Consider the following 13,660-nt stretch of genomic DNA (forward strand, 5'->3'; position numbering starts at 1 on the left):
AATCTCCGAGCCTGTGGGATCTCTTCTCATTTAAACTACCACACCTGTCTTATATTTTAAACTTCTGGTGCCTGTGGAACGCACCGGGCTGAGGGGAATTTCTTCCCTTGAACACATCACACCACACAGCATTAACAGCAAGATCACCTGCTTCTGCTCGGTGAAAAATAAAGTCTCATACCTGGTGTCAATCTTCTGTAAAACAAAGCTATCCCGCAGAAACGGCAAATTGAGCACTGAAGCCATGGGCATGGGATAATGAATCCTGCGGGGTCCGTTTGCTAATGGCAAGAATTGATTACCTCATGCTGAATGTGTAATTAAAGTGGGGAGAGGTAACGAACAATGAAGCTGGGAAATGGATACGGTCATCAATTAGGTTTTTACTTCTGCTTAGCAAGATTGAAAAGGAACCTGTCTGCTATCTATCTGAGCGGACACAGCAAGTTTAACAGAACTTGGTGAGTTCAGAGAGAGCACTCGAGTACTAAATTACATTTCCTGCCCTGTACGATGCTATCAGAAAGCCATCCTGAGCCTGGGTGAAGAAATCACAAAGAGTTGCAGTAGATAAAGTGTTAACTTTCCCATCATCTCTTGCATCTGACAGCCATGCTGGTTCTGTGTATGTTGTGGAACGGGTGGGTCAGAGGCGCCATGGAACCACAGGAGACCAGAGAAATGTTGGTGCTTACAGCCCAAGGCTGCTGAACTTAAAGGAGTTGAATGGATTGGAGTTTAACCTATGCACTAGGGAATCTGTCTTTCAGATAATTCTGCATCACACGTGCAGCAGGTTGAATAAGACAGGATGCAGGAGAATGGTGAGGCAAACCAGGATAGCTGGTGTGCACCCATGTGCTGCGTCAGTGCGGGAGGCCCCGTGTGGAGTACACATCTGTGGTATTCTTGCATACCTGTGATTGAAATGATTTAGTTGTGCTGTTATCTCAAGCACTGCAGGCTGACGGCTAGGCCTACTCTTTCTCAGGTTATATTAAAATTGTAGAATCCACCAAGAGTTTTACTGGGAGAGGCACAGGACTTGATATTGTTACAGCTTCATGGAGGAACTGCTTAGGTGTTACCTCGCCATCACTGATACAAACTCGTATGAACAAAAGGATAACACTTGCATAGACTGTACAACTGCTATGTTAGTGCATCATAGCTGGCCATGAAGGGTGATGTAAATTGTTAAGGGTGTTTCTCCAAATGGTCACCATCTATCACTTGGTTGGTTGGATCTATGGGTGAGGCCACTCCCGTCTTACAAAACATAATTTTAAGTCTTGTTCAAAAGGTGTTTTGTTTTTGTGGAAGTGAAACACCCAGAAGTGGAGACACAAGTACCACCGATGTACAGGAGTGAGCTTGATTTCCAACCCAAACACTGGGTAGCTCACACATGCCTGCAGCTCCAGCCACAGAGGATCCAAAGGCCTCTGCACACATCTGTATCATGTGCATATTCTTACACAGGCATGCACAAACCCACAGAATTTTTAAATAATTCTTTTAAAGAAAGATAGAAAACCCCTAAAAAGAGAAATATATAAATGTTTCGATGGCACAAATACAGAAAAAAAAAAAACAAAAAAAAAAAAACTCATGCCCTTACAGCTCAAGAGAGTTTTGAATTGGCTTTTATTAGGAGTGAAAATGGGCAAAACACTGTGTGTGTGTGTGTGTGTGTGTGTGTGTAATGACAATGCTTTTATCGTATCTGCTAACTTCTCTAAGGCATTTGACATCATCCCCAGAAACTTGGCTCTGGGAGCTACTCGGGTTTTCTGCCTCAGGAAGTTCATAAGTACCCCTTGTCCATCCCAGTTTCATGCTTGGTCATTGGCACAGCAGGTATTTCCATGGAATATAACATGCAACTAATAATGCTTGATTTCTTTTGTCAGCTTTGGGAATTTTGGAGTGTTTCCCGGTATTTGAAACACTCCCAGTAGAATGGACTACATTATCAGTCCTAATATCAGTAATGGCTTTAGTTATTAAATTTACTTCCAAAAATAAGCACAGTAAAAAGTCTTAGCTCTAGGAAGACACTTTCAAGATAAGGAGCCCATCAACACCTAGATTAAGCCAGTACTATGGTCAGAGTAGCAGTGGAAAGTTTGGGTACTGGTTCCTTTGGGTCTAGCAGAGACAGATTGCTGATCCTCCGATTATGAATCTGCATAAATAGGTGCACACAGGAAAGTTTCTATTTAACAGTGATCCCCACAGAAAACAGTACATTGCCTACTTTCCCAGTGTGCTACAGAGTCTATGTAGCCTGTGGTCTGCGGGAAGTCACCAAAATACTTCAAGAGAAACTCTGAGAAGTGTTCGGTGCTAGACTCTGCCTGCTTCCCTCCTGTTTCATAAAATTAGGATTGAGGTGAGGCAGAAAGAAGTGGAGGGAAGAAGGAAGATCAGAAGTGGCAGCATTCGGTGCTAACATGAGGTGAGGGTTGACTCCAGTCATCCACAGGAAAGACGCACAATGATTGGCACACTGATTCAACTGCATAGACTTCCCTATTTCTCCTCTACAACAGGTCCTTTTATTTGGTTCTAGGGACTGAACTCAAAGCATTGTGTATGCTAGACAAACACTGCCACTGAGCCCCAGGCAGTGGTCCATTACAGATGACTTGTGAATTCCTGCAATGAAGCAATATTACAAAGGGCAGAGCCAGGATTAGGATGCTTTTGTGGGAGGTGGGAGTTAAGACTCCTGGTTAATTTAGAATTTCAGATAATTAATGATTTTTTTTTTTGTTTTAGCACAAGTGTATCTCGATGGGACCCATGCAATATTTAAAACACTTCATCAGGAGTTCAGATTTAACTGAATGCTTTCTATTTTTATTTGATGAATCTTACAAATGTGTGAGACATCTCCACTCAGCACATCACAGGCACCTTCATCAGGCTCCAGTGTTGACTCAGGGGTCCCAGGAAGGACAAATGCAGTGTGACAGAAACAGAGGCCTTCCTATACGCTCCACGCACAGAGTGGGGACAGATGTTTCCACTCACACTTCCCAGATCACACACATGCATCTGTGTGGTAAACTGTAGCACAGCTACAAGGGAAAGCCAGCTAGACATGGCTATCACAGGAACAGAGCGACGGATTCTGGCTTGTGATGTTACTCAGAGCAACTGAGAGATGGTTTTTGCTTTATTGCTTGTGGATTTTTTGTTTTGTTTTATGTTTTGATAGTCTCATTACATAGCTTGTCTGGCCTGGAGCTCGATGTGTAGACCAGGCTGGCCCACAACTCACAGAGATCCACCTGCCTCTGTTTCCCAAGTGCTGGTATTAAAGGCATGCACCAACATGACTGGCTTAAACGAGACATGTTTTATAAACATCAGGTCTTATGCAGGAAACTAGGTTAGGATCTCAGATAGCTGATGGATCCTCCTGCCTCTACCTCCCCAATACTGGGATTACAAGTGGGCACTGTAACACTTAACATTTTTTTAATGTGGGTTCTGGGGAATGAACCCAGTTCCTTGTTCTGAGGTTGGGCCTTTTGCTATGTATTATAATGCTAACTACTGCCCTCCCACCCCCATACCCCCTGTCCCCAGGGAGGAGATAACTTGAAACTCTCCTTAATTTGAAACTATTGGTTGACTAAAGATGCTGGCAGCCTATAGCTGGGCAGAAGAGAGGTAGGTGGGGTTTCAGTTCCTTGGCTTAGGGTCTGAGGCAGGGCCATGTAGAGAGTAGAGGGTGGAGAGAGGAGAAGAGGCCAAGGGTTAGGTGAGTCATGAAATCGTGGCCATGAAGGCTGGTCAATTGGAGTTAAGAGATGTTCTGATGGAGCATGGTAAGTTATAACTCGGGGTTATCGATGGGGAAGTAGATTCTAATAGCTTAGAGGGAAGATATCTGCCCAGCCCTAGTGCATTAAAGACTTATAAATATAAAACTTTTGTGTCTTTTATCTAGGAACTGAATGATCAAAGATAAGGCAGAAACCCCTGACTAAGATTAAAAATTACTACAACAAATTGACAACCAACATGGTGTGAAAGTTAGGCCTGGTTCTTCCTCCCAGCCTCGTGTTCCCAGAAATAAGACTCAGACTCAAAATATATTTAGAGATATTCTCTGACTAGAGTCCTAACTTAAGATAACCATTTATTTTAATTTACCTTTTGCCACATGGCTGGTGACCTGTCTGTGCTCGGGTACCATGCGTCTGTCTCCTCACATCATCTGGGGTAGATGATCTTCCTGTGCCTGGCTCTATCCCAGAATCCTTTTTCCTCCCAGATGTCCCACCTTCTATTTCCTACCTAAGCCACAGGTCATAAGCTTTTGAATTGACAGGTGATGCATCCAAGTAATACACAAAGTATTTTCTCTACATCCTCATGCTCGCAAGGCCAGCACTTTATCCAAAGAGCCATCTCCCTAGCCCGGGACTACTTTCTGAGGAGCCGTGGCAGCCATTTTCCTTGAGTTATCACTCTGTGGAATGACAGCTCTGTCCACTGATGCACTGCTCCAACTACACTGAAAATACCACAGGTACTCACAGATGGTGATTCTACAAAAGATGGAGTTATGAGCTGCTCAACGTGAGTGCTGTGAAACAAAGCCAGGTTCTCTGTGAGAATACTACATGCTCATATGCTCTGAACTATGAGCCCTCTCGTTAGCCCTGCCACATTGTCGTTGTCATCATCGTCATCATCAACAACAGCGACAACAACATCTGCTATCATCAATATTATCGTCAGTATTATTATTAGAGACAGGATTCCCCCCCTCCCCACCCCCCGGAACCTAGAGGTCATTCATTCAGCTGGCCTGGCTGGCCAGTGAGCTCCTGGGATCTCCCTGCTTCTGCCCCACCAGTGCTGGGGTAACAGGCACATGCTGCTCTGTCTGGCTTTCTGCTAGAGTCACAGAGCTGTGAACTGCCACATGTTAGGAATCGAACCTGGGTCCCCTGGAAGACCAATATAAGTTCTTAAGTGCCGAGACATCTCTTTACCCCAACCCCCACCCCACCCCACACTAAACAACTGGTTTAATGAGGTGCTGCAGATGGAAATCAGGCTTCGGGTTTGCCAGGCAAAGCACTCAACCAACAGAGCCACATCTCCAGCCCCTTGAAAGAACGGCCCGACTCTCCAAACTGAGTCTGAACAATCCCTCTGGTCTTTCCGAGGAAACCACAATAGACATTCAGTCTCCACATCAACAATTCAAAGCCCCAAATCGTTTGACTCTCTTCCACCTGGCCAGCTGCTTGGACAATGACTTCAGGATTCTCCAGTGAACCATAAATCCAGCCCTGCTTTCTAATTCAAAGATGCTCAGGCTCAGCATCCATTAGAGGTGAGTGGAAGAGACTGGGAGAAAGGGGCACCCTGACCATACTTTCCCAGGGCGGTCAGTTTGAGCTAATCTGCATTAGGAACAGCCCTGAAACAAAAACACCTTCCCAAGACAGAAAAGCTTTCAAAACAGTAAACTTATTGATTTATTTGGATATGCTTTAGCGTACACACACTTTTCACATATAGGCCTCTGTGGTCCTAAACATCTAATCGGCTCCCAGGATCTTAAACATAATCAAGGATCCCATTCCATGGCGCTTGCTCCGCGACTCTAATTCCTCCACAATTTTCATTCCTATTTGTAGTCATTGCCAGACAATAAAGTCCATTCCCCTTCAAACCCTTCCCCAAATGGTTAGATCATTATCAGGCCATTTGTCGGCTGATTCCGATTTACGGTTCTCCGGGAACTCCAGCCAATGGCAGTTAAGACGACTCAAAAGCACTTTCAGACGGGGGCCCCCCTCCAACGCTTTGACCTCATTTGTTCTTGGAGCTTGAAAACAATTCTCTTGTTCTTTTTTTTTTTTTCAGACATTTTCAATTCAAGTAATCTTAATCTGCTTTCCAAACAAGACTGTGGGTCCATCTCAGTGGCAAGATCAAGGGAGGGGCAAGACCTTGGAAAAGTTGACTATAATTATAAAAGGAGGGAGGTGCATGAGACGCCATGGGGGAATCATTCTGAGGAGGGAGATGGTGCAGAGAGAAGTAGACATTCAAAAAGTCTAGCCCACAGCTATGGTTGGGTTGGTGAATCTGAGTCCATTTTTCATATACACAACAGTTCAGAAATTAGAACTCCACTCACTACAAACCATGGTGTCTCCTATGGATACTGAAAATCACCTCTAGTTTGACTGGTGTGGAGTAGGAGGGTAAACCACCTTTCCTCACCTGTTATGTGGGTCGCCAACATCTCCCTTATAACAAAACAGATCAGAAAACGAGAAGCACAACAGATTATTTTTAAGTCAACTTCTATCTGATCAAGGAGTCTTCAGAAGGAAGACCTAGACCCAGAGACTTAGAGAAAATCTGTTGCTTTAATGTTTAGGTCTGAAGACAACTTTATAGAAATGTGACTGAGCCAAAGAAATGGGCTGGGTAAGGAAGCTGGGCAGTGCATGTCCGCACTTATCTTGGCCTTTCTGTGGCCTCCCTTTCCCACTGGGTAGGGGACAGAACCTCTTTTTCAGGGAAGGTTTCATGATCCAGCCAGGCAAGGTAAGCCAGAGAATTCCCCCTGGCCAGCTCTTACATGGGTAATTGAGAGGCTATTTTTAAGTTCCATGAGTGGCATTTGGAGAGAGGGGTTCTGGGGTCTATGGCCTGCCTTGGAGGAGAGAGGGAAGTGGGAGAAAGGAAAGAGTAGGATAAGGTTAGAAAGAGAATTTGTTTCTGTGGCCAATTCCTGTGGTTCAAAATACGCAGCAAGCAAGCTATAGTGCCATACTTCGGAAATTGTTTTCTGGGTCCCAAGAGCACAGATGCTGACACATGTTCATGATGGTCAAAACTTCCATCACTATAGGGTCAGGGGGAGTCCTTCACCATTTCTCGCATCTGTAGAGACTGTCACTGCCACCTAGAGACCTGAGGGTTCATCTCACTTGGACTTTCCACAGCCTAGGCACTACCAAGCCCTGTGTATTCCCCATCCTTAACACTTAGAATGCCCATCCTCTCGCAGTACCTCCAGGCTCTGGCCTGGACTATATGGCCCTTCAATTGGCCATGAGTCTCAATGCCTTCTGTTGGTCTGTCCTGCACATGCCAACCTCACCTGACCTTCCCATGTCCTAGATCCTACAGAAGCCAACAATGGACTCCCTTTTATTAGAGCACTCCCCCCCTCCACCCCACCTTACCCTCAAAAGCACTTCTGGATCTTTCTGGTTTTCTCTGATGTGGTCCTAGTATGTGTTCCCTCGGTATGAGTATGACTCTGCTCGGTTAGTCTGTAATTACTCTAAGGTCAAAGACTGTGTTTGTTTTTGTATGCCCTCATCTTTAATTTGGGGCGGAAAAAAAAAAACTTACCCCACAGGATAAGGATTAAATGAATTAATTCAAGTCAAGAATTTAGCCTAGTAACTTGAAGGTGCCTGCAGGACAACCTAGTTCACTCACGGCAGCCGCATGGTGCCAGGGGAAACTCTGAACTCTCAAAAGTTGTTCTCTGACCCCTACATGCAGGCTATGACATATGTCCACATCTATGAACATATACACACATAATAAAGATAGTAAATGTAGTGATTTCTTGAAGTATATGCACCACAAGTACATTCTAAATGGATGGGTCAACTCAAGGATTCACCAGTCCAGGTCCTGCCCCATTTGAATCCAAACAACAGAGAGAATGTAATAGAATATAGCAGGGCAGTGTGCAATCAGTGCAGGAGGGGAACCAGTCATCCTCACGTTTACAAACACACTGCTGTTTCCCTAGAACCTGGAACCCATGCTGCTGTGCTGCGGAAGAACTGAAGCAAGGTGATGTGAAATTCAAAGATGCAGGGGTGAGATTTCTCCCTGTTTCTTAGTGTCTTCGGTAACAGAAGTCTGCTGCTTAGAGAAGGCCTATGCTGCTTTCATTTCTGTTGTGACAAAATATTCTGACCAAAAGTACCAGGGGAAAGGCAGCGCTTACCTGCTTCACAGTTCTAGCCCATTGCTGCCTGGAAGTTAAGGCTCCAACTTTAAGCATCAGACCCACAGTCAAGAAGAGAGAGGACACATGCTGGGGCCCTCACTTGCTTTCTGTGCTAGGGTCCTTCACTCTTACGCAGCCCAGGGCACAGCCCAGGAGTGATGCTCCACATGCTTAGGGCCATGGTCACTCTCACTACACATCTCTGTATTCCTGAGGGAGCACGTTCTAGAAACCATGTCAAAGAAATTAAGACGAGCTCTTATAGACGTTTCTATAGGGCCTGTAGGAATACAGTGTGGGCCTAGAGTATAGGCTTACCCATTCCAGACAGTCATTCAGTGGAAGACTTCTTCCCAGGTCATTCTGGGTTGTGGTAAGTTGACAAATAAAACTTAACAGGCCTGACACCAGACTTGTAAACTGTTCCCAGCATAGATGCCTTAGAAAGCTTCTAAGCAAATTTGTGCACAGGAAATGCTATCTTATATGGCCAACAGGGGGTGTGCTCCATTCCTCTGGCCAACAGGGGGCGCTCTCCATTCCTCTGTACCATCCTCCATATTCCTCAGGGTCCAGGCCAGGATCAGTTATGTGATTCTTTCTACAACATGCTGGTCTACAAACAGTTAATACACACAAAACAGACTTGGCTTCTAATGAGTTCTTTAGAAGCCTTACCAACATCTCTGTTGACAGAAAGGGAAAAATGTGCCCATGGATGAGCCCAACTCTGGGAAATTCTATGACCTCATAGATTTGCTTTTTTTTTTTTTTTTTTTTTAAATCAGCCTTTGATAAAGGCTGCATTGATGTGAAAGTTATTTGGCTGTGGACAGCTGAGTTGGGTATTGACAACAACTTCACATTAGTGCCACAACATGGAACTCATTCTTGCTTCCCTGTCACAGAAAGGGGTTCACTCCCCTCCTCTGAAGCTAACATCTCTACCACATCCAATGCTGTCACGATATACTCAATTCTTCCTCATTCATTTCTGAAGTTGGAAAACAAGTATTTCGCTTAAAAAAAAATAATTCTAATAAACACAACGTAAGAACCTTCATCTTTGCACAGTTCATACCACAGGTGTGATGTAGGACCCCATCACGGATAATGAGGAATACTGGAAATGTTGTCAACCCACCTGTCTTTCTGTGGAGCAAGCTGGATCTGCGCCTGGAGATGCTGAGCTCCTGTGTCTGGCTCAGGGCCGAGGAGAATGAGGTCCTCTGTCCCGCTGGGCTCCCAGCAAAGAAGGGCGAGTTCTGAGGGGGGCTGGCTTCACTCTTCTCTGTGCTTGAATGGTGCAGGGCATCCTGAGTTTTCTTCTTTTCCTTTTTTAACATATTGACCAGGATATCTAAATATCTGATTTAAGGATTTAGTGGCTCTTGAGAGATGAGCATGATTAGACAAAAGTTCCTAAAGCAAATACTGTCCTCCGACCAAATAATTGCAACTAGTGCCCTTTGGGGCAGACTGGCCACAGGAACAGGGTGACTGCTTGAATTTGCATGTGCAGCTGTCCGAAGCTTAGGAGGGAGTCAGCCGTTCATTGTGGGACAATGATATGGAAGCTATGAACTCAAAGACCTTTAAAATGCTGATTAACATTGGTACAGAAAAGACGTGTGAGCCTGGCTATGCATCTGGGTTGGCAGAGTGCTCACCCAGCACACACGATGCCCAGAGTGCATGCCAGCACCACACAGAGCTGGATGGGGTAGTCTGTGCCTATAATCCCAACACTCTCTAGGTAGGAGGAGGGCCTGAAATGCAAGGCCATCCTTGTCAACTTAATGACTTTGAGGACATCCTGGGCTATGTAAGACCCTGTCTTCTTTGCAGCATCCATGCAAAAGGCTGGGGAGAGCGTGAAGCTGCTGGCCAACAGTTCTGGGAGGCAGAGCAAGGACAACACCTGGGGCCTTCTGGCCAGTGAGAGCGGTCAAATGGGCAATCTCTGGGTTCTAGGAAGAGACTTTCTTAAAGTCTAAGACAGGAGAGTGATCGAGGAAACACTCAGTATCAGGAGAGCATTGTGCACAAGGACACTCGTGTACACAGGAGTCTTGGAAAACACAGGGCAGTATGAGAGAGAAGACTGCTGCTCAGAACAGAGGGGGGCTAGGCTACACATGGTCTTGAGCAAATAACATGGAAATAATCCAGTCTCCATATTCCTCCTCAGATTAACTTCAACTTGTTGGTTTCTGGAAGACCAATCTGTTTTCCCTTAGAATACCCAGGGTGCCTCCCATTCCTTCCTGCCTCATTAAATTGTCAAGACTTGGTCAGAGTATTGCTGTCCTCTCTTCCCGGTATGTGAGTTCCAGGTGTTAAACTCCTGTTGTCAGGCTTGGCAGCAAGTGGTTTACACACTGATCCCTCTCACTGGACCCTCTGCCACCTTTTACAACACCATTCTGAGTCCAAACCTCAGTGTGAAGGGACCCTGAGTGACTTATTCACAGCGTGAAGCATCTAATGTCACCCATGTGAGCAGCCATATAGGATTCAGAACAGTGAAGGCAGTACAGAAGGACACACACACACACACACACACACACACACACACACACCTCTCACTTTTCTTTAAGCACATGCAAGCTGGCCTGGACCGGTTCCTCTCTGTCACATGTCATTTCATTTGTCCTCAATGTGTAGATGGTCATAAGCCACGGCAAGTATTGAGAGGTTGGTAGGCGTGTTTAGCTGGAAGATCCCAGTCTAGGATCAAAGCCAAGAAAAGAAGCAGAACACAGACTGAGGCTAGGGCCAGGGCTGAGCCCATCCCTGGAGATGGATGGGTAAGAAAGAGGGAAGGAACGCAGGGGCGACAACATTGTGGGCAGCACTTGGAGACAAGGGCGTGCGTGGGGGTGTAATTTGCAGTTGGACTTACTGTTACTGGCTGGATAATAAAGTAGCTAAAACTAACTTGAATTTGACAGGGGGTCTGCTAAGACTCAACTAAAATTAGAGACTGAACCTAATGAGGCAGTTCGTCAACTTTGTTTGGGTTGGTTTTTAACTTCAGAAGCTTCCCCCTCATCTCTCTCTGCTTGTGTGTGTGTGTGTGTGTGTGTGTGTGTGTGTGTGTGTCTATGCTGTGCTGGTTCTCCAAAGGTCAGATGAGGGCGTCAGATCCCACAGAGTTGGAGATATAGGAGATTGTCTACCACCTGGTGTGGGTGCTGGAGCATGACTGCTAAGAGATAAACATGGCTCCCTGGAAGAGCAGCACGTGCTCTTAACTGCTGAGCCACTTTTCTAGCTTCTGCACACATTCTTAGTAGATGTACAAACATGAACATATAGCATGATGTGCATGATGTATTTGCTCATGTGTCACCAGCCCAGGTTGGAGATGGAACCCAGGCCTGGGTCTCCAGCTCCTACAAGATCAGTATGCACTTTAAACTGCTGAGCCATCTCCCCAACTCCTGTGTAATTTGCACAACAGCTTTACTTGAAGTGTCTTTGTAAAGTTTTTTTTTAAGACTAAATTTGGCAGACTTATTCCCTGTGAGGGTTTAAAGGCTGTAAATGTCATGAAAGTGTCCACTCTTTTACAGGAAGATTGAAAGGTAAAAATGAGGAGCAGTACTGAGGAAATGCCCCAGAGTCCTGAGGTCCAAGAAGCCCCATTGGGACTCTTCAGAAGCAATCCCTTCTGTCTGCAATGGGAGGCAGCGGCAGCGGCAGCGGCAGCGTCTGCATCCACCAACAGCCATGGCCTTCAACACCCCAGACGATGCTTCCTCCGGGAGCCAAGAAGAATTCTATCTACAACACTCAAACTCTGCTCACTGCCTAATTTGGGAACATCTGTACGTGGGACTCGGGACAGGAGATCTGGCTTTTAAATAAAAAGTTACATCTAGGCCAACGTCTCTGCTTTTCAGTCATCTTCTGAGTTTCACCCACACAGCAGCCACAAATGCTGGGCCATGATGAAATTGTGGTCAGCATGGTGTCTGGTCAGCCGGCTAAAGATAACCAGCTAACTTACTGGTTCTAGTCTCAAAACCCAAAGCCCATCAAAAAGCAACCAAAAGATATTTAAAAAGGATTTGGTGTTAAGGGCTGATATATTCTGAGATCTAACATGTCCTTTGCAAGAATAACTGTGTCAGGGCTTGAGAGATGGCTCATCTGGAAGAGGCTTGCAGTGAGCTTGATGACCTCAGTTTGATTCCCAGAACACACACACACACACACACACACACACACACACACACACACGCACACGCACGCGCACACGCACACGCACGCACACTTATAAAAAACCAAGCTCCTACTTATCTGGAGTGACACTTTTCTCCGTGAATGGGAAGCAGGCTGGGATAGGCTTGGATACCAAGCTATGTGGTAGCTTGGAGGAGGGAGGGAATGTACAGGTTCCCTCCCCTTCCAAACCAGGAGAGTGAGAGTCACTCCCCCTCCCCCAGAAAGGATACTGATCTCATTGTCTCTCTGCTTGAGAAGACTCAGGAGCTTTGTATATTCTCCATCTTTCAGTGGTTCTTGGCAGGCTTGCTGTGTGGGTTCAGAGGAGACAGAATTCTCTAGGGTCTTCTTGTCATTCAACAGCTTCTGCAAGTTGGGGTAAGAACTTACTGATCAAGCCATATTCTAGATTTCTTTGCTGATGAGCTGTTCCTAGTACACACTGGGCATGCTCTCTGCCCTTATCCTTGTCTTTCAGGCAGTTACTGTGTTTGCTGGTTATACTTTCCTCCTCCTTCCCACCTATCCCATCCCCTCTCCCTTAGCTTCTCTCTCCTCAAAACTGGTAAATTCCTCTTTAAAATAGTATCTCCTATAGACGTCTCCCCATCTTGTTGTAAAGGCATTTACTCAAAAATGAAGGATCCCCCTCCTCCAGAGTAAAGAAGGGGGCTCTATGACTCAGGAAGCAAAGTCAGTAGCAAATAAAACTTCCTAGGCACAGGAAGTTCCTGAAGCTTATAAGTTTCATGAGGTCCTTCTCCGAAGGTTAACAAGCAGAAAACAATCACTGAAGGGGAGGAGACTCTTGCCGTGTGACCTACAAGGTGTGCAGGGAGCTTTGCCTAGGCAGTTTTTCTGTGTCCCCATCTCACTCATTCTGGGGTGGAACCTTTTAAAATGCTAGTGCCTGGGCTGGAGAAATGGCTTAGAGGTTAAGAGCACTGACTGCTCTTCCGAAGGTCCTGAGTTCAAATCCCAGCAACCACATGATGCCTCACAACCATCTGTAATGAGCTCTAACTCCCTCTTCTGGAGTGTCTGAAGACAGCTACAGTGTACTCACAAATAATAATAAATAAATAAATCTTTAAAAAATGCAAGTGCCTTGGAGTCACTAATGCGCTGTAACCCCAACAAATTCATTGATTAACTCAAATAGACTTGGATGGAATCATTTCTTTGGTCCATTAGTGTCTCATCTGAGTTAAACAGAGATTTGTTCACATCTCAACAGAAAAGGGTAAAAGGCTTCATCCATTGCACAGTGTCTTCACAAAATGTGCAAAACTACAAGTGAACACTGATGATATTCCCACCCCCTTATACTCCACAGAAGCTAATAAGTAAAATTAATAAATTACTCAGATAAATTAAAATACTGGGGGAAAAATTAGGCAT

The 13,660-nt window shown here is 45.4% G+C and overlaps 1 protein-coding gene across 1 annotated transcript in view; it reads right to left on the minus strand.

The window, feature by feature from the left end:
* Positions 1-13,660, minus strand: part of Kif6 (kinesin family member 6) — a 279,007-nt gene that overhangs the window by 122,314 nt on the left and 143,033 nt on the right. The window contains exons 12-13 of the mRNA XM_052191851.1: positions 12,490-12,625; positions 9,171-9,386 (exon numbers count right to left, since the gene is read on the minus strand). Coding sequence (XP_052047811.1) covers positions 9,171-9,386; positions 12,490-12,625 — 352 coding nt within the window. The remainder of the gene's footprint in view (positions 1-9,170; positions 9,387-12,489; positions 12,626-13,660) is intronic.

Source organism: Apodemus sylvaticus, chromosome 9, assembly GCF_947179515.1.
Source record: "Apodemus sylvaticus chromosome 9, mApoSyl1.1, whole genome shotgun sequence".
Classification (NCBI taxonomy): domain Eukaryota; kingdom Metazoa; phylum Chordata; class Mammalia; order Rodentia; family Muridae; genus Apodemus; species Apodemus sylvaticus.